Genomic DNA, 24,658 nt, shown 5'->3' on the forward strand with positions numbered 1-24,658 from the left:
AAAAAAAGAGTACAAGGAGTACAAAAAAGGTACAATGTACAAAAAGAGTACGGCCTGCCTTAACCCCAGTATAGCAATATTTCAGCTGTCAGTCTCTCTCTGGTCAGCTGCCGTCATCTGGCTGTGGTATGAGTGAAGCCCCCCAATGCAGAAGAGAAATGGTTAACTTAGTCTCAGCAGCAAACAAGATAGATTAGAGAAAAAGGGGCCTTTTGAAATGAGCCACACAGTCACGGATGGTTCAGACAACACTGACGTTCATTGCATGTTCTGTGCATTATAAAGACATTTGGTATCCGCCCAGTGGTCATAAGTCACATGGGTTATTTCTGAGAAACATATATGATTGACAGACACATAGGCAATGGATGTTTTCTGTGGTTCTAGAGTTCGTTATAGTCTTGGTATCAGGAAGGTGAGACGAAGGACACGGGGGTAGAGGTTTCCTGTCTCCTCTATGGCTGCGACAGATGGGCCGCGCAGGGGCCCCTCCAGTGTCACAGGAATAGAGACACCTGCAAAAGATCTTTTATCTATGCAAGTTTGCCTCCGCTCTCGTAAACAACACCTCTGCTGGTACTGAAAAGGTGTGAGATGTACAGAATGGAAAGATGCTATGTTTGCTTATATGGTTAAGGCCTTAACCTTAAGTTCTACAGAAATGGTGCAACACTTCAAAGCCTCTAGCATATATGCAATCTGCATTCTGCATGCTATTGGTCTTTTAACCACGGGAGGATATTGTAGCCGACTCTTACATCTATACATGGTTATGTGAAATCATAACACCCAGTTAAGTGGATTGTTTACACAGCACTGAAAGAAAGCAGTCACCACACCATCTCTGTCTCAGGTTATCCTTACTTGATTTTACAGAACAGTACAGAGATTGACTACTATACAATCAAATACATTTGTACAAGATCATTTCAGATTTCAGCAGGGAGAGGGAGGGAGATACTAAATTAACTGTTAACTAAATTAACAGTTTTTGTGGGGGCGAGTTGGTAAAGGGGAGAGAGTACTTTAGATTTTTTGAAAATGGTGGGAAATGTTTAATATTGATTACAATTATTGTAAACATAACTCTTCTCTTCTGGGAGTCCCTGGCAAAAAAGAAAAAAAAATACATTTTCAGACGGGGAGCCTGCAGCCAAATACATCATTTTGGGGTTCCTTGGCAGTTGGCACAAAAAGGTTTGAGAACAAACTGCCATTAGGCCCAGCCTGGTGACAAAAGTGATAATAGAGGTCAATGTTCATGATCAGCCATCTCTTTTCTTTTCTTTATTAGATTATTGAGATATTACATAACACTATAGTATCACACACATGGGTCTACCCATCCCCCTAACCCCGTATCACACACACACACACACACACACACACACACACACACACACACACACACACACACACACACACACACACACACACACACACACACACACACACACACACACACACACACACACACACACACACACACACACACACACACACACACACACACACACAGGAATTTGCTTTGACATTAACATGAGTGCATTCAATTCATTTTTTAACAAATACCAACAGACACAAGTGTCGTGTCCAGGGAAATGACAGGAAATATACAGATGGACCGAACTGGGAGGACACAAGGTAATAATTATGGTATGCCATTGAGGAAAACATATGGGCTAGACTTTTAATACTGATGTGCACCCACAGTTCTGCAGGCCTGAGGTCATGTGGTTGGCCCCCACAGGAAGTCTATCGGCCTATGCCAGCACATGGTTATAATTATTAATTATTGCCTGAGTTGGGGCACATAGGTCATACTATTCATACTATTCCTAAGCCCGGACGAACACACACACACACACACACACACACACACACACACACACACGTGCACGCACATGCACGGGATTCACATGCACTTAGTACACGTGTGTAGACACTCAGTATATAAGATGCCTCGTGGACTTCACTATTTTCACCTGTCTGTCATGATTTGGCTGATCTTGAAATAAACTCTTATAAACCTGCCTGGTATATATCCATCATTATCAATACTTAATAGACTACATGCATGAGTGAGTGAGTGAGTAACCCAAGACAACAACGTGCAGGGAAATAAATATAAAGTGCAGGGTTATAGTTCATCAATGTTGCCAGTGTTTAAAGTGCCGGTGTCACTAGGGTGGCAGGGGTGGAAGGGAAGCAATTGAGTCATTGAACAGCCTGGCAGCCGAGGGGAAAGAACTTTGTCTGTGGCGCCGTGGCAGGCTTTCATAGCCTCAGGCAGCCGCAGGCTTCTCCCAGAGGGGAGCAGGGTGAGGAGGCCGTGGCCAGGGTGGGAGGGGTCGGCCATAAGTCTACCCATCCCCCTAACCCTAACCCCCCCCCCATCCAACCCTGTTTTAGGTAACATGATATGTTTGATTTTGATACCACTCCACTTCTGGTTGACACCTACAGAATTTATGGCCAATCCCAGGTCGTTAGAAGGTATTGTAGAACAGCCTCAGCATGGTGTTATAATCTACCTAATCTGCACCCAAAAGTTCCTGAACTCCTCCTGAACCTCAAACTCTGCAGAGCAGTCGCAGACTCGCAGACAACCCCCTGTGAAGAGCTCATGTTATCTCTAAGGTCACGCTGGGCACATGGTCCACTTTAAAGGTGGATGAGAGAGTGACCCAAATCAAGATTTCAATTTGCTTTGAATTCTTATCTTTTATTTCTTTATCTTTTTTCCTAATAAAGTTGTTATTTATTGATATTAGTATTAGTATAATTATGAATAATGTAGCTGCTGTTCACGACCATGCTATATGAAGAGGAGATCCACTCACATCGTTCCTGTCAGATGTAAGAGAAACTGTGGATAATGTGCATTCAAGCACAGTTTGAAATAGCTAATTAACCATCACTAGGAACATTTGGAACAAAATCGGCATATACAAATGAAATAGTAACACACTAACAGAAAGATTCAAATGTATGCCTTTACTGACCCCCAGAGGGGACATTTAATATACAGCAATAAAAAAAGCAACATTGTATTATAGAACATTGTTACTTTATGGATAGTGTAGAATCATAGAATCTTGAGGAGACGGAAAGAGCAAAAGCTCTTCTCTTTACTGTTTAGTGCTAATTGTCTGCCTGATCCCAGAACATCACCTGCCTGTAGATCTGCCTGCATGCTTCCCTTATTCATCCCAAATCTATAGTTATTAGGACCACATGGTTAGCTATGTTGTACAGTTCACGCTTTTCTTTTCTTCCAAAAAACCATTCCATCAAAAAATCTTGACAGAACACACACACACACACACACACACACACACACACACACACACACACACACACACACACACACACACACACACACACACACACACACACACACACACACACACACACACACACACACACACACAGAATACAGTACCAGCCATAGATCACATCGCACTTACTGTAGTACACACAGCTGGACTGCATCAATTTACAGACCCATAGGGTAACATGCACGAACACGCACGGCACCAACACACACACACACACACACACACACACACACACACACACACACTCATAAACACACAGTTAGGCACATACACATAATCTGAAGGGAAGCATCACTCACTATGCCTTCTAAAGCAAACATATGCATTCTCCCAGACTCTCATGCACTCCCACGCACATATCACACGCACGTCACAAGCACGTATAGGCGATCATGTAGGTCGGATACCATATATGTACAACGTTGGGCCAACGCAGACTGACAATTGGTCATTAACATGTTCGGACGCACACACAAGGTGGAGTCCCCATGTCCTCCCCTCTCCCCTTCCTAGTCTATATTATCCACTCTTTGTAATAAACATGAATTCCTAAAACGTTGTTAAACTGTCTCTCAATCCTTCACCTGCAAGGTTCCCATTATCCCTATTCCCTGGACACAACAATAGAACCTTACATGTCATTACGGTATATTACACTTGGGCCCACCATTTTCAATTCATCAAAACATTTAGAGACGTACGAATATACACAACTAGTCAAAACAGGAAATCATCATAGGAGGTAATAAATTTACCTATGTTAAGCTTGAACCTTGTCGGACTGTGAGTCTCCCAGTTCATTCCAACTGTAGGCTACATTTCCTGTCATTTCTCTGGACACAACTACTTCAAAACCACTCTCAAAGGGCACCTACGGACGGCTGCAATTCAAAACTGCCCCCCATAAAATCTGAATTCCCCACCCACCCCTTTCCCCCCTCACTGTATATATTTTACCTACAGTACCTTTTCTTTTTACCTCCAGACCTGACCTCTATGATGCTTTCCTGTTTTGGCCTATATAGAAGTGTAGCCTATATTTATATTGTATGTGTCTAAAATGTTATGAATTGAAAATGGTGGACCCTCTTGTAAACAAGTGTAATAATTTATCGTCCAATCACACAGTTGACAGTTTTTGTATTGAGTTGTACTTGAAATGTACTGTAATTCTGCAAACTGTTAATACATACTTAAATCAATCAAATAAAGTGATTTGGCGTGGTTAACCGTTAACCTCGCCTTACCAGGCTAATTTCCACCTCGGCGTGGTAGAATCATAGATGCTGATGGGGGAGGGAATTGTGGGTATTGTAGTTTGACGCTCTGTTAAAAGTTATATCTATTTGCCTAGTGGCTGGTGGTGGAGTCCAAACAACAGATAATCAGAGAAAGGGAGTCGTTTTTGAGACGAGACGCCGCCACTCACTGTCAGTGTTGCTGAGGAAGTCCAGGCTCTTTGAGTCTTTCATTTAACGTAACGTCAGGCTACTGGAAGGTGGGGAAACGTTGATCGACCTTTTTGATTACATCCATTTAAAGTGAAAGTACATTCCGACGCGGACATTAGAGGTAAGTTACGACGAGGAAAGTTCTAGAAAACAACAACACGCGGTCGGATCTGTGCGTTTGATGATTGCCGAGAGCAGCTGGATTGTGTTACACGGCCATCGGTGACTTATCGAATGCCGTGACCTTATTGGGAGTTCAATGGGAAAGTGTATTTTTCTGTTAGTGATGTTATGTTATGAAGGCACTTCATTGAAATCAATGAAACGGTGACAGGTGGTCAAAGTTATGTATGATCTATGACCGTTGATCAGTATCGGTTTCTGTTTTCTGGAAAAACACGTGGAAATCTCTGATAGGTTTGTTGTCAGACAGTTGCTGTTGTGTTCCTTGCATTTCGCAAAGACTGGTTGACAGTGGCTTAAATGGGAACAATTCGCTTAACTTAAATTGCAAGATACAAAGATACGTTTTAATTTTAAATTTGTGCCGTGATTTCTTTGGGGATCAGATCATAGACTCAGATCATTGACTTGATTAAAAATAAATACCTCCGTGTTTACATGACCTGTGTCGCCATCTGGTGGCCACTGTAGTAGAAGCGGTAGAAACAGTTCGTGGAATTGGGAGGCACATTCGTTTTGTATTTGTCTTGTTTCTTTGGATAATACCGTAATTAGTAACTTAACTGTATTATTAGGATTTCATATTTTCATCACCTGTAGAGTCTTGAAAGTGTTGAAGAAAAAGTCCCTAAAATCTATCACACAAAGATTTGGCGGACCCCCTGCAGTATATCTGAGGACCCCCTGTTGAAATGAAGACCCCTGGGCTAGCACTTAAAGGTGTCAAAAGGAGCAGCTAGTGCCTTATGTATGTTCTTAGGATAACAATCCCAGGTTTGACAGTGACACCCTCACCCACACTGTATGTTAATTTTTAATGTTGTTGATGAGGTTATTATCTATTATCTTCCATACACTAGTACTTCCAAGACAGGTATTATCAAATACCTCCGTAAAACACAACCAGCTGAAACACTCTTGTTCTAAACACACACCCCCTAACAACAGTATAGCCAGAATATTGCAGTCATAGCTGTAAAACAAACAAAACAACCACCATGTAGATTTTGTTTTTGTACAGATCAAACCTTGGGCCCTTCGCTGTGGGAATAGCTATGTTAATAGCTATAAGGTCCTTTGATCAAACGTGAGGTGTGGGTGAGACAGTACGTGGTTCACGCTTGAGAGCAACCACGGGTTGTTTGTTTTTTTGCTGCAGAAATCTGTGCCTTGACATTCCTCTGTCTGTTATCTGTCTCTCTCTCTCTCACTCTCTCTCAACTGCATGCAGGTTCCACAGCATGCAGACTGCTGGGGTCAACACTGGTATGTCAGGGGGGTAGGGGGGATTGGGGGCCAACACTGGTACGTCAGGGGCGCAGGGGGGATCGGGTCGGCTGCTGAAGCCTGTTAGTTCTGTAGCAGTGGTTCTCAATCTTTTCAGGTTGTGATGAAATTATCATATTTGAACTGTGGAGTCTTGTGGACCTCAAAAAAATAATCAGATTTGAAGTGACCTGACGTAGGTCACATTCACTCACACCTAATACTTCAGTAGAGACTCGATGCGAATGGGCGGAGAAGTTGAGCCATTCTGATCTAAGGTGTTACAATTATACTGCTGTGAGCTTGTAGATCGGCTGTTTCCAGTGTTTGACGCGGTCGTACGCCGGGGTCTAGGTTAAGCATAACTCGTTTTAATCTGCGCTGAGCACTATAGGATATTATTATTATACCTGTACTTGATGCTTATATATTGTTGCCATATGCAGTATACTGTGTGCATTGGTATTCGGGACGTGTGACTTGTGTCTGGTGAAACACCATGACGCGCAGGGCCATAGTTTATGTCAATGGGACACTGTCTGTGACATCCTATGCACATTGATATAACTCAACTAACCATAGAGTGATGCCAGTATGTCGGACTAATTACACACACACACACACACACACACACACACACCCGTTATATTCAGAACTATATAGGGACAATGCAGGCAACCATCTGGACTGTCCTACTCGAACTGCCATCTCATGGAAGTAAGCTGTCCAACTCTGTTTACTTTTATTGAACTCAAATGTGACTCCTTAGCAACTAATAAAGATTCTTGCTGAGTAATATACAACGCATCCTCAACGATTCTACAGCACCCACTGCCTAAAACAAAGGACAGCATCCAGAGGAAGCGCACAGGTCTGCTTTTCTTTCTCACCCATAACTCCACTACTGTCTGCTTGTTGCAGGTATGGCAGGCAGCAGTCTGCTCCTCCACTCTCTACGGGTCTATCTGAACAACAAGAACAGACTGCAACCCATCATTGGTCAGCAGAAACATATCTCTCTCTCTTGCGACATTTGAATTACAGCGTGTGTGCGTGTGTGTGTGTGTGTGTGTGTGTGTGTGCGCAAAATTCATATTAACTTCATGGATGTGTGTGTTTCAGGTCTGACTAGTGTGACAGAATGCGTGAAGGCGGGCCCAGGCGGCAACGAGGTGTTGTATCTGTGTGACGTGTGCGCCTGTCGGGTCAGCAAGGCCGACATACGGAGCCACATCATGGGAAGCCTCCACAGATGCAACTACATTGTAAGTAGGCACAGACAGACACTGTGTTTTTTGGGGCGCCACAAACAAACAAACACCTATGATTAACTCCCGAAGGACACCTTAGCAGCCCCTGCTTTGTGATCCTTCCTGCGGTTTCTTCTTTTACTTTTGTTTCTTGGGAGGTTTAACTCACATGATTGAGGGTCTCTCAGGACTGTTTGTTTCCTTCGTTATGTGGCCCCAGTAAAGCCCTTACAGATTGTAACTGTGATTAAGTGCATTACAAATACAGTTGACGTGACAGTCCCCCATGGTTCTCTACGCAGGGGTCCTTGAGGGGGATCCCCAGCTTGCTGATTGATAGTTGGGGACCAAATGGACCTGTAACAATCCATTCTTAAACAGTAGAATGGGGTCCCAAAGATAAAATAAATAAAACTTGTATCAAATCGGGTCTGTGGCCTAATTCTTGGAGTCTGTAAAAAGGTTGAGAATCAGTGGACTAGACTATGAGTAGTACACTTACTGGGGGTTCAAGGCCCTTTTAATATGAAAAGCCTCCCATGTCGATGTTAAAAAAGAGACAGTAGAGTAGTTATGTTAAGATGCTTGGCAGACACGTTATCTTGCCTAAAACCACCTTATCTCTTCCTGTGGCAGCCAGGACACTTTCAAAGTCCCGGCCTCCCAGGAGACCGTTTACTCCTGTCTGTGTTCCGTTTTCAAGGTCTGTGAGTTGGCAGTACAAACTGCTCATTAGTTTGACTTGGAGGGAGTTCAGCCAGGGACGAAACACTGTAGCTGAGCTATTTGTTTGTCGCGCACCAAAAATAGCCCATATCTACAAGCTCAACAATACGTCGCAGCAAGGAACGCTGTGAGCTTGTAGATCACCTATTTTCACACATTGACGCCACTCCTTCTAGCCGTAAGGGATGACAGGGCTGCAGTGATTCAGGGGTAGAGGGGCCGCTTTGGAACCGGAAGGTTCCCAGTTCGATCCCCCAGAGTTAGTGTTGACGTGTCCTTGAGCAAGTCGCTGAAACCCCTAATTGCTCCTGATGAGCAGGTTAGTGCCTTGCATGGTTTCCTCCGACATCAGTGTGTGAATATGTGGGTGAATGTAATGCCCAAGGGCCTTGGATAAAGGTGCTATATAAATCCATTTACCATACGTCTCTCCTGACAGAAAGTCTGTCACCCGTACATTATGGGCGGACGGGAGGTAACGGACCTGTCCAAGTTGGCCTGGCCCCTGATGGACTTGGCCCGTGTGCTGGAGAAGAAAGAGGGACCCGGGGACGTACAGGTAGAGTCCCCAGCTAAGTGATTGATCGTGCTTTCTAAGTGCCCCTATGTGTTTTGCATGTTCATTCTTTTTTCTTCGTCAACATGATGTTTCAAGGTCATGGAATTGGATCCAGCCGCATACAAGATGATGGCGTCCCTCAGCGAGTCCAAAGGTCAGGGGTCATCTTTTTTTATTTAAGCGTTATGTCCCTGGTAGCTATACCTTCGATTTGATTCACTAGTATGTCCCTGTGAGGGTCTGTACAGTACATCTAATAACATTCCAACATGTTCTCCTGAATACCATATATACCCTTTTATACAAGGGTATAAAGTCAGCTCCTACATGACATGATGTGTGTAGATCTATGTTTTGCACACGACTATTGTGCATCAAAAGCTGTAAGTAGTTAACCCATTCTGACCTGAGATCAGATTCATACGAGGTTTCCCACTGGACACACACTGGTCTGATTTACACATTCTGACCCGAGATCAGATTCTAAAAATGTCAGTCGTTCTTCAATTTTTCAAAAAATAGCAGACCTACAAGCTCGTAGCGCGCCACTCGGTGGCGCGCTATGAGCTTGTAGATCTGCTATTTTTCAATAGTTAAAGCATAACATGATGCCAAACACCAAAATGGGTTCCCGGCCAAAATGGGTTAATTGACTTGATATCTAAAATGAACTCTCTCTCCACAGCAATAAGTTTTTTACACGCCGTCAAAGATGGACGTTGGGCCCAGCTGTACTCATCCGTCCAATCGGCCTATTCCCTCGAGGCTCTCACCCAATCACAGAAGCCCTCTGTTGATTCCACCCAATCACAAATGCTGTCGGTTGATTTCAGCCAACCACAAACACAAACGTTGTCAGTGGATTTCACCCAATCACAAATGCTGTCAGTTGATTTCAGCCAACCACAAACGTTGTCAGTGGATTTCACCCATTCACAAAAGCAGTCGGTTGATTTCACCCCATCACAAAAACAGTCATTTGAGATGACCAGGCCTCCCGCCCCTACGTGGATGACCCCAACCACTGGACAGTCGGAGAATTCGCTCATGTTGCCTGGGACTTATCAAATGCCACTCAAGCCCCCTGGCCAATCCGAGCACAGCAACGTCTTTCTCCATGGCTATACAGACACCAAGCCTATTATCGGTGAGTTTTTACACATTTAATCTGTTGCGGTAGAAAGTTAAAATTATTCACATCAGACCCTTTTGGATAGCGCTGGGGTGGTGCAGTGGTAAAGACCATGCCAACTACTGTGGAGCGCCATAAAACCACGATCTGAGCAACAAGGAAGTAGCGTTCCTAATTCCTATCGTACATGTGCTTGTATGGAATGACAATAAACTCCCTTGAACCTTGAAGTCTATGGGGGTTGGAATCCACCGCGGTGCATTCGGCTGTGTCAAGTGTGTACATGCGAACACAATTGGTCTGTTGGTGTTCTCGAAGTCTCGAAGTACAAAAAACACATTTTCATTCCAAAAGGTTTGTTCAAGAACAAGTAAAAAAACAAACAGGCTATGGCTTTGTGTGTGATGGAACAGGATGGGGGCACTTGAGCACTATACACTGTATGCTTGCTAGGGGGTAGTCTCTCGAGACAGATTGTTGACAAGTCCAATTCAAAAGGAAAATAGGGTGCCATTTTTCCTATTTTTTGACGATGGGTTCTCAGATTGCTAAGGGGGTAGAGGAAGTACCAATGGTAAGCAGCAGTGTATATGCCACATGCTCAAAGGTATGAATAAAAACGAGAAATCAAATAAATCAATCTATCATAATTCATAAATTAATAAGTTAACTAAATTGTGTGTATCTCCACGTGCTTTCACCAGGTCTGAACCGTGTGGTGGAGTGCAGAGGGGAGGAGGACGGACGCTCGCACTGTTTCCTGTGTCACTCCTGTCGAGTCAAGACCCTTCATGACGGCATCATCCATCACCTCACTAGTTCATCCCATTACTACAACTACATGGTCAGTGTGTTCTGTGTCCACTAGTTCATCACCATTACTACAAGTTTAACTACACGGTCACTGGTGTCTTAACTGTTTTTTTGCGCATGATCCAAATGTGAAGCCTTTTTCCAACACCGTGTCTTAGCTGCATGCTATGAGCATAAACACCACGCACTCTTCAGTTGTGTCTCCCCAAAGTGTGCTGCCTCATTGACAGTTCTCCATACAAAAGTCAGAGAGGTCTATAACGACAAAACACATAATTACATAAGACTTTGAATTTCTAGGACGCATGCTATTAGGACGAAGTAATTGTCGAGGAATTCTGCATGATGATGAGGCAAACGGAGTTGGATGCACGTTGTATTTCTAACATGGAAGCTAATTACAGTCAATGGCCAAGTAGTTATCGAGAGAAAGCAGCAGGGATCAGAGCCAGTTTACACACAGATAAGAGGGGACTTTGTATCATACGGTCAAGCTACGCTCATAGAACAGAGGATGAGAAGCCCGATCAGTCAGTGAGAGAGAGAATAGGATCGACATGTCAATCCGGACCGGAATCAACCTGGAGTCTCGCTGTCAGGCATTGGAACCTGTGTGGTACGCATGTTCAGCTATCAGCATTGGAACCTGTGTGGTACGCATGTTCAGCTATCAGCATTGGAACCTGTGTGGTACGCATGTTCAGCTATCAGCATTGGAACCTGTGTGGTACGCATGTTCAGCTATCAGCATTGGAACCTGTGTGGTACGCATGTTCAGCTATCAGCATTGGAACCTGTGTGGTACGCATGTTCAGCTATCAGCATTGGAACCTGTGTGGTACGCATGTTCAGCTATCAGCATTGGAACCTGTGTGGTACGCATGTTCAGCTGTCAGGCATTGGAACCTTTGTGGTACGCATGTTCAGTTATCAGCATTGGAACCTGTGTGGTACGCATGTTCAGCTATCAGCATTGGAACCTGTGTGGTACGCATGTTCAGCTATCAGCATTGGAACCTGTGTGGTACGCATGTTCAGCTATCAGCATTGGAACCTGTGTGGTACGCATGTTCAGCTGTCAGGCATTGGAACCTTTGTGGTACGCATGTTCAGTTATCAGCATTGGAACCTGTGTGGTACGCATGTTCAGCTATCAGCATTGGAACCTGTGTGGTACGCATGTTCAGTTATCAGCATTGGAACCTGTGTGGTACGCATGTTCAGCTATCAGCATTGGAACCTGTGTGGTACGCATGTTCAGCTATCAGCATTGGACAACATTGGCATTTCCAAACCGTACGGTATTCATACACGTTGATAAAGCCGGCCCCGACCAAGCTGTACTCGTGTTGTAACAATGTAAACACCAGGCCGTCATTCAACTGTGTCTTGAAATATTTAGACTGCTAGGAACTCAGAAGGACATATCACATTATCACAAGGACAGATAACGGCCACGCATCAAGGTGACTCCTCACACAGCCTAGTACACAAGGCGGCAATTTCCAGCAAGGCCATCGTTTTTCAAAACACTTAATTGGCCCAATTGCGCCATCACCTTTTGCAAGTGTCTCCCCATTCCACGTCCCAACATTTGGCTCATGCACCCTCGCTTGAGAAACATGGTGGTGCGTTACTGTTAACACCAGTATGCATCTCGTCGTCTTTTCATTTAGATAGTTTTGAGCCTATTTTGAATGCACCGTCTGAAAGAATGTGCGTGCAGGTGGAAATGCAGCCCGAATGCGAGGGCGCAATGAGAAACTGTGACAGGCACCTGTACCTGGCCATGGCACTGACCGTGGAGCAACAAGACGGGAGAGGACAAGTTAAGGTATCGTTTCATCACGCCTTTAACCCATTCTGACCCGAGATCAGATTCATACGAGGTTTCCACTGGACAACACCCTGGTCTGATGAACCCATTCTGACCTGAGATCAGATTCTAAAAAATGTCAGTCGTTCTTCGATTTTTCAAAAAATAGCAGACCTACAAGCTCGTAGCGCGCCACTCGGTGGCGCGCTATGAGCTTGTAGATCTGCTATTTTTCAATAGCTAAAGCATAACATGATGCTAACACCAAAACGGGTTCCCGTTCAGAATGGGTTAAGAAGAAAATAAATGTCACTGTCGGGTGGGGAAAAAAGAACCTGTTCCAATGAAGTGTAGTTGTTCTTTATAGTCTCTTGTTTTACTGTTCATTGGTTACATTTTATAAATCCCACAGACAAACTACTTTCAACCTGGCATCCCTGTTTCTTGTAGGTGAATATTTTCAGAAATTGGCAAATTCTCTCAAAAATGGCACATCTACAAACGTACTATTGTAGATTGGCTATGTTTCCTCCTTTTGCACGACACTGTCATACAAATGTATAAATTATCCTTTTGTTCTTGAACCAAATTTTGTAATTAATAGAGCATTGATAGAGAATATAAACTTTATTTTACCAGGATGTCACACTAGGATTAAAAACTTATTTTGCAAGTGAGACCTAGCCAAAACAGAGCAATAGAACAGGTATACAAACTAAAATGATGAAGCCTATACCCACAGTAGCCTACAAAACAGTCTGTGAAGGATATCTCAGCCTATTCCAGCCCATGAAGACATTAGGAACATTACTGAAATGTCCTTTTTTTATTATTATTATTCTTTGTCCCCTTCCTCTGACATTTGAGAGTTACAAATAATATAGACAGAGAACAAATGGAAGAACACACAGATCGAACGGATACCAAGCAAGCTCTCCCACATTTTATGCAGCCGTTGAGCTGGTGTTTCCTGTACAGTGAAAGGCCCTGGGGTTTGTCAACTATACATACTACAATCCCTAGCCGTCAAAAGTACTGGAACTGTACTATTAGCACTGTTTTCACTGCATTAAAAACATGTGTTTTCTGTTGTTTTAACAAAATCTTACATCCTCCAAAAAAAACATCTGAAACTATCTAACCCCCATATTTACTATTCAGCTAGAGATGCACGCCTGGCACAGATTGTTAGTGCCCCCTATTGATTGAAAATATGAATGCTTCCAATCTTGATAGTTTATTCTGATCCAAAGTCCAGCCCATTCATAAACTTAAAGCAGGCTGTTTGCCAATCCAATCCCCCAAAAATAAGCCACCTTCCACACCCACCATGACCAAATTGTGTTTCCTAGGTGAAGTGGCTACCAACCTCCCTGTGCAGCCAACTGACTGGTAACAGTTACCACTGGTGTAAGTGCAGAACTGCATGCATTGTCCACTGTCCTCTTCTCCTCCTCTCTCCTCCTCTCTGTTCACGAGGAGCGTCCGTTCCGCTGATTCTTCTTCTTCTTCTGTCGTGTGTCCTTAGACCTTCAGCTCCGTTGCGGCAAGCCAGTCCAGTGTGTCATTGTCTAGGACTCTAGGTCAATTAACCCACGATCGCCATTCGGTTGGCCGGTATATGGGGCAGATGGTCAGCACGTATTCCACACTAGTCTGTAAAAAAAAAGGGGCCGACTGTAGCTCAGGAGGTAGAGCAGGTCGTCCAATGATCCATGGATCGGCGGTTCGAATCCCGGCTCCTCCTGTCTACAAGTCGAAGTGTCCTTGGGCAAGACACTGAACCCCAAATTGCTCCCGATGTGCTGGTTGGTACCTTGCATGACTTCCGCCGCAATCTGTGTATGAATGTGTGTGTGAATGGGTGAATGTAATGCACAATCTATGCGCCTTGGATAAAGGCGCTATATAAATGCACCATTTAAATGGATCCCACATTCGCAGTGGGCACTGTCTGTGAGACCCCACTTCTGCATAGCTGCACCAAAACGTCTTGACGCCTGTCCTCAGGCGGTTATCCCCTCTCTCTCCTTTTAACCTCTGTTACGGTCGAGCCATCTGCCGTTTCAGTTGTTTGTCAATTGTTTATATTATCACTTCCGTCATTCTCTGTAATTCTCTGTGTTTTTTACTATAACCTGCCGTTTCATCTGTGTGGTTTCTGTCCGTCAGTCAGTGTTGTCTTTTCATCTTGCATCCGTCTTTCATATTCTAACCGCCTCATCAGTCATTGATTTAGGGACAACCACTCCTTCCTTGCCTCTAAACCCGTTGTCTAGGTTATATTATCCTCCCATGTTTTCTATCTTTCTCTCTTATTTTCTCTTTGTTTCAGGTATAAAGAAGTTGGGGGATGGTAATGTGTGGACTCCGGCTGACAAGCAGACGACACGATGGTCCTTACAAGGTGTGTGATTCATAAAGGGAAACTATCGCCATGTTATTATCACCGTATGAGAAGGAAACTTACCTGGGCACTTATCTAAAGAGACTGCCCAAATAAAATATTTTTTAGCGTTGACTAAATGATCACTGTACATTTGTGGTAGGGCTAAAGCTCCATTAGAAGCAGTCCTCGGTGTCTTGTCAAACACCAGGACTGCCCTGTCGTGTCAATTCTCAACGTAGGAGGTTGATTGATGTAATGGCAGCAGGTGCCAGGAGGAAATGCATAATATGGGAATGTGATGAGTCGCGTACTCTGCTTCCTTACTAATGTCTATTTTCTGTTGCCTTTTAACCTATCGGCATTCAAATTGTCTTCATTTCATTCTATTCTCTGCAGGGCCAAGCAATGGCGCCGCAGAGGACTCGGGCACGGGAGGGACGCAGGAGCATGCCGGCGAGCAGGCGAGGCAGGGACGGAAGAGGAAGACGAAGAGCCAGAACAATCCGGTGTTCAAGGTAAGCCTCCCTCTGAACTACGGGCCCCTGGTGCTGGAGAGGACATCTTTCAGCCTGGACGTGCTGCCCCCGGCCGACCCCACGCCCCCAAGCCCCCCGCCGGAGCCCCACCAGGAGTACATCTCTGGTCCTCTCTTCAGCGACCGGCCGGACCACTTCTGTGAAGACTCGGATGCACTCGCCGAGGGACGGCACAACCTCTTCGGTGCAGACACGGACAGACTCGGCGAGGTACAGGAGGAGTTACAGCATGAACTCTTCGGTACGGACACAGTCGCCGAGGAACAGGAGTTACAGCATGAACTCTTCGGTACAGACACAGTAGCCGAGGAACAGGAGTTACAGAATGACCTCTTCGGCGGAGACCCAGACACACTGGCCGAGGAGGACCAGCATGAGGAACCGTACTGGAACTCTTTGGGCCGTCAAGAGGCCAGGGATGGCTACTTTACTGATAGACACTACTTAGACCAGCAGAGAAACCCAGCCGAGGACAGTCGCCGCATCAATGATTGGTTTAATTAACCAATTAAATTATAGCCATTATACTTTGGTTTTATAGTTAACACCTTGCGAAAAAGACTAAGCTACAAGCTCACATTGCGATTGGCTATTTTCCTTTTCTTTTTTTAAAATACATAAATGTATTTTAATCACGGACATCAAGGGGAGGTTCAACGGACAGAGGATGTTCAAAGACAATGTCCCGCTTCCACACACGCTACCGTATATTCTCCCAACACTGTTTCTCTGGGCCGTGGAGGCTCCATAGCTGCTGGTCCGACCACATTGAAAACACCCATCAGTCGCTCTAATGGTTTCTTTCACAGGAGCGACACGAGGGACTACAGTATACACAACACTACTCTGTTTATACATACGAGTATATTAAGATATTTCGTTTTTTTTATATCCCACGTTTCCAATTCCCTTTTTCTGTTTATTTCACATTTTTGGGGACATCTATTATATTGGAAAAAAAAGGGAAAGAAAAATGAGAAATGTATCAAAAGCCAGTGTCTTGCTGTGACGCTTTCCCCTTTGATAAGCCTGGAAATAGGTTTTTCCCCACACTTTTCATTTAAACAAAGCCTACTTCATGTTAAATTGACAAAATTATGTTATGCAGGAGACTAACTTAACTTTCGCATCTTAAACAAAGCCTACTTCATGTTAAATTGACAAAATTATGTTATGCAGGAGACTAACTTAACTTTTGCATCTTAACCCATTCTGACCGGGCACCCATTTTGGTGTTGGCATCATGTTATGCTTTAGCTATTGAAAAATAGCAGATCTACAAGCTCATATCGCGCCACCGAGTGGCGCGATACGAGCTTGTAGGTCTGCTATTTTTGAAAAATTCGAAGAACGACTGACATTTTTAGAATCTGATCTCAGGTCAGAATGGGTTAATCAGACCAGTGTGTGTCCAGTGGAAACCTCGTATGAATCTGATCTCAGGTCAGAATGGGTTAAGTCACAGAAATGACTTTGTATGTTGGCAGGTTGCACAACTAACGTAATCATGTCCCAAAGCCTCGACACAGAAGCAACAGACTCACAAACGACCGTCTCTTTGACATCGATTGACTGTTAATGTGAACATGCTGACAAATATAATATTCTAAAATAACCAATTTGACATTGTTAGATGTCTGTAAATCATGTCAAGATTTTGTTACTGGCTAAATATGATAATGGCTCTGAAACGATCGGTGAACTCATCTTTGTTTGCTTGTCCAGAAACGCTTGTTTGAAAGTTTAAACTTTTTTTATAAGACCGCAATAACATAATATTTTCCTTTTAACCACTTAAACCCTATATCCTCTATACTTGGTCCCCCTCTTTTTTACCTCTCTACACCAAATGTCTTCAGTAGAATTAGCCAATCTACAAGCTCACTAGAGTGCTGTGAGCTTGTAGATCTGCTATTTTTGCTGAATGTTTTGCCCCAGAATAGGGACGCAAGGGGTTCATGTGGTTAAAAGACAATATGTTTTACTTCCTGTGTTTTTGGAGCGAGTGGACTGTAATAGTCTATAGTTTTACTTTTTTTTTTTTTATCACTGCAACCATCCTATTGTTGTTTATAATTTTTCGATGGATTTGGAGATCAATAGTCAAATTGTCTCAATGTATTGGTTGGTAATTCAAAAAGGAATGGAACGATCACAGCAAGACCCTGTATGTTATTGGAAAGCAGCTCACAGACACACGTAAGACCTTGGCTCTCAAACCTCGTCAGGCCATTTTAGGCCACGGACCACCCATACCTCTCGAGAGTGTACAGATGGAACTTTCTGTACGCCCTCAGTGGTACAGAACTACAGACCTCTAAGGGTCCCTTTGGATACTAGCTATCTATCATCTAACTGGGGTGTCCACCTCAAGGACATCTAGGGGACTTTGAGAACCACAGAGTGTAAGAGAATTTAGTTTTGTATTTTGTGACATTGCAACGTTTTCTAATTGAACCATGAACAGGCCAGGGATCTACTTGGTTGAAACCAGAGCTATATTTATATAGAGAGAGAGCTTCGACACTCCATAGAGCTCCGTTGTAAACAACAGATATTAGTCATTAGGGTTGTCCTGATCCGATCACGTGATCGGAAATCGGGGCCGATCAACTAATTTTTATTCATCGGGACATCCTTGTATCAATATTATATCCATATCTTGATATTAGACTGGATATTGTGATGTGACATGGCATAAGTGTTCTATAAAAATATAAATATCGGATCGGGAGAAATCGGTATCGGCAGATACTGAAAATCAAATCATCAGAATCGGATCGGGAGCAAAAAAACATTATTTTCTTTTAATTAAAATTCATTAATTTGCCAAAACCAACTTACCAGTTGATTTGGAATTTGCAACAAGAATGTGAAGTAACGCTTGCCATCGAGTAACCAATAGTTCCAAACACTGAATCATGGTAAAGCGTGTTGATAAAGAACAACAGTGTTATAACTTTATTTCAACAGGTCTGACTGAAACTACTGAATCTCACAAATGCTGCTTGTTGATTATGCCAACCTTTCCCAGACCAGGTGTTGGAAGGTCCTTTAGTGCCGTGCTTTAATTAATCACCATCGATATGTTATTTTATTGTCACATGCTGCTTTAACCCATTTAGGCCTGACCTCAAATCCTCCAGTTTTCTGAAATAAATGTTTTCACGATTAAAAAAAAATAGCAGACCTACAAGCTTGTAGCGCCCGGCTATGAGCTTGTAGATCTGCTATTTTTCAATAGCTAAATTATAACATAATGTTTAAAACACTAAAAGTGCATTGTAAACAAAAGGCCTTTATTTTATCATTACAGGTTTTGCCTCACTGTAGATTACCACAATATACAGCATATACACAGTTCTTAAAGGGATATTTCATTTAACTTCTTTTAACAATCTTAAGTTGCTTGATTCAGTATTTAAATATTTCATATTCATTTTAGCTGCCGCGCCTGGGGCAGCTAAAATGAATATCAAATAGCCTATCTGAATACTAAATCAAGAGACTTAAAAACTCTCTGGGGTGCTCACAAAAGCCAGAGTAGACGATAACATGACCAAAAACCCTTTTTGAAAGTGAAACATCCCTCAGTGAAGTGCTCCATAAAATCAGCCACCAAGATCGCTTCAGTATTAGCTAGTATAGCACACTAGATATAATTTTCTTTTTAATTTACATTGTTGATGTTCAGTAATATATGGGAGAGTGTCATTGCTGGTTGTTTTTGGTGCAGAATAAATGTCAAGCCTCGGTTTGAAGACTTTGTCTTGGTTTCTTCATTGAGTGGTTTGAGTCTTTACAAGGCTGCATTGCTGCCATTGACTCTTAAACTTTAAGCCCCATATACGTATTGTTGACCAGGGTCTCAGAATCACTGCATTGGGGATACATTTGTACCTCTATAGCGGGGGTCTTCAGAATTACTAAAGCGGCGTTTCCAAATCTTTGTGTGATAGGACATTTTTCTTTTATTTACCTTAACCACTTAAACCCTAGCATTCCTATATTCCGAGGGGAACATTAGCCAAAAATCGTCTATTTTCAGCAAAGAGGTTTGGTGTAGAGTGTAGAATATTTAGTAAAGTTTATACTTCATGATAGACATACTATAGATACAGCTAAGTGAATCTCTCCCAATCATCTCTGAGCGAGGGTCAAACTGTGTGTCAAACTATGACACACACACACACACACACACACATGCAAGGCCCCCTTGAACACACACATACACACACACGCATGCACATGGACACATAAGGCCTGGGGGGTGCTATTGAATAACACAGGGAGGCCCCTGGACTCTGAGAGCCAAGGCGGTGGTCAGACGTGGAACATTCTGATAGGCCCGAGAGCAATGTAAACACATGAACATACGCCAGAACAGTGCACGTGCATTTGTGTATATAATGCCAGACAAAGAAAGATCTGGGCCGGTTATTCCTCCTTCTCCTTCTCTCCCCATGTTCATCTTCCTCTACCATGTAACGGGGGCTTTCTCCCCGACGGCATAAGGCCGTCGGACCTATGCTGTTTGCTGTGCTGTGTACTCTGAATAAACATCAAGGAACATCATCTCGTCGTCTGTCTGCCGTGCACATTTACTCTCCTGTATGGTATTTTAATATACTACAAGAGTCTAAAAATACACATTACCATGAATGTTCTCTGAAATATGTAAAAGTTGAATCGGCAACACAATTCTATACAGTACTTTTTAGGCCAAGTAAATGGCAATGTAGTTGATAGTGGGTGACACATGAATATGAATATGTGGCAGCCAAGTCTTTTACGGAACCTTCATTCTTTTTGTATGTCTCCCCCTGCAAACGGTGCCACTTGCATCCTCAAAGCCAGAATGCTATGAGGACAAAACTGCAAAACACAGTGCGAGAGCGAGCACATTAACGCTGCCGCTGTCTTTGATCATAGAATTGTCCGACTTGGCCTGTGCTTTCCCATCGCTTGAGGACTTTTGCAATAGGATCTCGCTTGCTTTTGCTTTTCTGCTCGACTGTAACAGTTCCGTCATCATTGTGACTCTCTTTGAGCATCTTGTCGTCTGGGAACGTCACCTTCGTTGTGACTGGGAGCGCCATGGATTTGAGAGGACGGAGGATGTTCTTCCTCCTGTAGCACGTCTTCTGCAGAGAATGGCGCTGAGTGAATGTGAATGTGTTCTCTGACTCACAGTCCACTTCCTGGTCCAGTTGGTCCAGTCCTCCGGCCTGCGGTAGTCCATCTCGACCTTCAGGTTTCCTGATGTTGCTCCCCATGAAGACATCCCGGGGATTAGACACGAACGACTCGTCTTGTCGATAACCGCCAGTAGTCCGCTGAAGACTTGGGCCAGAATGGACTCCTGGATCCGGGACAATGGTTGCATGGTTGCAGTGGCGGCCTCTGGTTCTCTCTGGTGCAGAATACAGGACTCTGTTCCTGCTGGTCCACTGGCGCCAGAATGCGGCTGTAAGGGTCAGTACACGCTGGGCATCAGGGCCTAAGAACCCGTACAGCCACTGTCTGTTATGATAACATGCCATAACGGACGCTCCGAGGATAAGGATGACACGTAGAAGAGCGGACGCGTAATAAAGACTTAGAGAACATACCACTAGCGCACAGATCACGGTGGGACTGGGATATATGAACTGCTTCACATACAGGGATTGTCTGTTATACCATGCCATATAACACAAAAAGAGGATGATAAGGCCGTCGCAAAGAACGACAGTAGGAATATAGTATAGAGAAAATAACACAAGGCTGAATATGAACCACTTCTGTTCTCCTAGAGACATGGCTCTACCACCACACAAATGACTTTTATGGAGGTAAGGATACCTGGCTGTGATTATATACTGTCTGGCAGGGATGTTCTTGTGGTGATGTCACCAGTAAGACGCGCAAACGCGGGAAGCGAACGCAGCTCGTACATATTTGGGTTTTTTTAAGATTTATTTTTAAGTTATTTTTTTTTTTAACTTAGCCATAGATAACCATATAAGGAGTCCCCAAAGCAGCTATACGTCCAAATATGGAGTGTGTTGCATCAATCACAAACAAATCACTCAGCTCCATATGGGCACAAAGGGGGGGACACACAGACACACACACAGACAGACAGACATGATCTGCTAGGTCTCATAGTAAGTGCTCACTGCGTTCGCAATCACTGCGTTCGCAACAATATGTCATCAATGGACATTGAGGCATGTTGTAGCTCAGCCATGAGTTGTAACTCGGCTATGCCTATATATATAGTCCAAGATGTCAGACTTGGATAAAGCCAGCCAATGTCCATGATGGAAAAATAGTAGTCTTTCATTTCTCTTCAGCCATGCAGCCCAAATATGGAGTCCATGATATCAGACAGGTGAAGTCTGACCAGCAACAACGGTAACCATGACAACCTGGCCTCGCTCAGACATACTGAGTATAGGGTATAGCAGCGGTGGCCATTTTGTGGTGTCACAGATAGAAAGCTCCTTCCCCATGGAGATTTCCTAATATATTGATAAATAAATATATATTATATTAAGCCTGGAACCAAGCCATCCAGGCTCCCGGTGAATCATGACCATAAATATACCTTTGATTCTTTGTCCAAATAATTTGGTCGACCACATGTCGCATTTACGTGACATCGTCAGGGATCGGCACAGACGCGATGTATATATATATATATATATATTCAAAGATTTGTGCCGCATTTTGACGATTTAAAAAAAATAGCAGACCGACAAGCTCGTAGCGCGCCATGCGTGCTATGAGCTTGTAGATCTGCTATTTTTCAATAGCTAAAGTATAACATAATGCTTAGTTAAAACACCAAAAGGGGTTCCCATCCAGAATGGGTTTAAACACACATTATGTTGCAATTGATGTTGTAAGATGATAAGAGCGCCCCTCACTTCACACAGGTATTTTTAATTACTAAATCATGACCAAAATAAACTACTGGTAACTATATTGAAGCCTTGTTGACTATATTGTAGGCCGGTCAACAGCATGTAGGTACTGTATATCAGACAAGACCAAAAATGAGATGGGTGCAACAGTGCCACCATGTGGCCGACAGACCATATAACTCCTACCAGAGCTACACTATAATACCACTGAGCTTCCCTCATAGACCCCCTTTCCACCAAAACTAGACCTATATTACATTGTTTATAGGATCAATACAAGTAAATGAATACATGATAACCCTTCCATAGTAGTAGCTTTTTCATATTTTCTATTATTTCTATATTTTTCCTACATAATGGCTCATTTGCATATTTAAAAATGTAAAATTTGTAATACAATAAATCATTGGTGGAGAGGGGATCTATGAGGGCAGCTCAGTGGCATTACAGTGTAGCTTGTTCATGAGATGTGGTCAGGGGATATTAATAAAATCTGGGAATACATTTCTTACCAAGAACTTTCTTCACCAATGTGTTTGTAAGGGTGTCTACCAACATATCCCAGGGGAATTTTTGGTACAATCAACAACCAATATATGGCAAAAAAGTTCTAAATTTCATTATGCTTTAAGTAGCATGTGCCGTGTCAAACTAGGGGGTTTTCATGATTCTGAATCCATTCCAGGCATTAGTTTTGCATGAAAAACACTCATTGGGCTTAAAGAATCCATTCCACCGTCCAGGTTTTGGACGGTGGAATTGATTCAGAATGATGAAAACCCCCTAGTTTGACATGTCACATTCTACTTAAAGCATAATGAAATTTAGAACATTTTAATGGTTTAATGGTTGTATGGTACCCCAACTTTCAGCAGCTGTCAAGAATTCCCCTAGGGTGGTTGAATATAAACCAATGCGGAATATGTTTAGTAGACACCTTTACAAACACATTGGTGAAGAAATTCTTTGTAAGAAATGTATTCCTAGATTTGACATTATACTGATAATATTCCCTGACTAATGTGAGAGTTGCATTTTTACGTGTCAGTTTCTGACTTTTTTTTATTCTGTCAAATATGACGTAAATTTGTGGCAACACAAACATTAAATGCCATTGACAATGAAGGCACATGTCTGTTTGTCTGTCACCTGCACATATTTTGCAGCTTCTAAGACGACTGTTTCCATTGTTGTTGGCCATGGATCTGAACACCTTATTATATGTTTTATTGTGTTTATTGCAGTGTTGATCTTTGTCCTTCTGGTTGCAGACATGAAATGAACTTGTCTGTTGAACAAATGCTAATGTTTGCCTTTGCGATGTGTGAAACCCACATTGCAGAGGGATGAAGTGTTTCACCACGAGCACATATCAGATCATTGTTCATTGGACTTCGTCGGTTCAGCTGATTGGAATAACCTATGTGATGTTGTGCGCGGGTCAATGACGTCACTTTTGTGACCCAGCGGTGACGTCACGGCATTAACCAATCTGGCCCTTTAAAAGCAGGTCACACAGAGGTCAACATAAGACAACATCTCTCTGCAGCTTAGTCAAAGAGTTTGGTGTTTGGAGTTAGCCGTTATCGAAAGCAAATCAGACCTAAACTTAACAAACGTACTTCAACAGGGTTGACATGGCTTTGAGGAGGATAAAGAAGGAGTTGCAGGACCTGCAGACGGACCCACCAGCTCAGTGCTCAGCCGGTCCAATCGGGGAGGACCTGTTTCACTGGCAGGCCACCATCATGGGACCGACCGACAGCGCATACCAAGGAGGGGTGTTCTTCCTCGCCATCCACTTCCCCACCGACTACCCCTTTAAACCTCCAAAGGTGGCCTTCACGACCAAGATCTATCACCCAAACATAAACAGCAACGGGAGCATTTGCCTTGACATCCTGAGGTCACAATGGTCACCCGCCCTCACGGTGTCCAAGGTGTTATTGTCCATATGCTCTTTGCTTTGCGATCCGAATCCGGATGACCCTCTTGTCCCGGACATTGCGCACATCTACAAATCCGATAAACAGCAGTACAACACCTTAGCCAGAGAATGGACTCAAAAGTATGCAATGTGAGGTTTGGTTTGGTGCACATCTCGCTGGACTCATTCCTCCAAAATAAGTAGCGGATCAGACCAGAGTGCTTATTGTCAGTATCGGCAAGAACGAGAGTGTGTCACCAGTTCTCCCCCTGGGAGATGGATTTCTGCATATAGATGAGAGAGTTCCGACAACTCTGTTCACTTCACGGGGCCAGTCCAATGGCCGCTCTTCTACATA

The 24,658-nt window shown here is 43.4% G+C and overlaps 2 protein-coding genes across 2 annotated transcripts; both read left to right on the top strand.

The window, feature by feature from the left end:
- Positions 1 to 4,744: 4,744 nt before the first annotated feature.
- Positions 4,745 to 16,636, top strand: LOC308332328 (uncharacterized protein). The gene is made up of 12 exons (XM_080788170.1): positions 4,745 to 4,839; positions 6,207 to 6,241; positions 7,163 to 7,240; positions 7,364 to 7,506; positions 8,657 to 8,776; positions 8,873 to 8,930; positions 9,462 to 9,923; positions 10,613 to 10,752; positions 12,448 to 12,555; positions 13,890 to 13,947; positions 14,873 to 14,944; positions 15,323 to 16,636. Exons 2-12 carry the CDS (start codon positions 6,217 to 6,219, stop codon positions 15,964 to 15,966), a joined length of 1,908 nt encoding a protein of 635 aa, XP_080644296.1. The 5' UTR covers positions 4,745 to 4,839; positions 6,207 to 6,216; the 3' UTR covers positions 15,967 to 16,636.
- A 7,374-nt stretch (positions 16,637 to 24,010) lies between these two features.
- LOC308331810 (ubiquitin-conjugating enzyme E2 D4-like) lies at positions 24,011 to 24,454 on the top strand (the record flags this gene model as incomplete). Its single annotated transcript, XM_080787319.1, has 1 exon — positions 24,011 to 24,454. One exon carries the CDS (start codon positions 24,011 to 24,013, stop codon positions 24,452 to 24,454), a length of 444 nt encoding a protein of 147 aa, XP_080643445.1.
- Between the last annotated feature and the right edge of the window lie 204 nt (positions 24,455 to 24,658).

Source organism: Protomyctophum bolini (genome assembly GCF_963924005.1).
Source record: "Protomyctophum bolini genome assembly, chromosome: 17".
In the NCBI taxonomy this organism is placed as follows: Eukaryota; Metazoa; Chordata; class Actinopteri; order Myctophiformes; family Myctophidae; genus Protomyctophum; species Protomyctophum bolini.

Coding starts and splice junctions, on each gene's coding strand:
- LOC308332328 (XM_080788170.1), top strand. CDS start 6,217: ATGCAGACTGCTGGGGTCAACACTG. Junction 6,242..7,162: donor GACTGCTGGGGTCAACACTG/GTATGTCAGGGG, acceptor TGCTTGTTGCAG/GTATGGCAGGCAGCAGTCTG. Junction 8,931..9,461: donor GTCCCTCAGCGAGTCCAAAG/GTCAGGGGTCAT, acceptor CTCTCTCCACAG/CAATAAGTTTTTTACACGCC.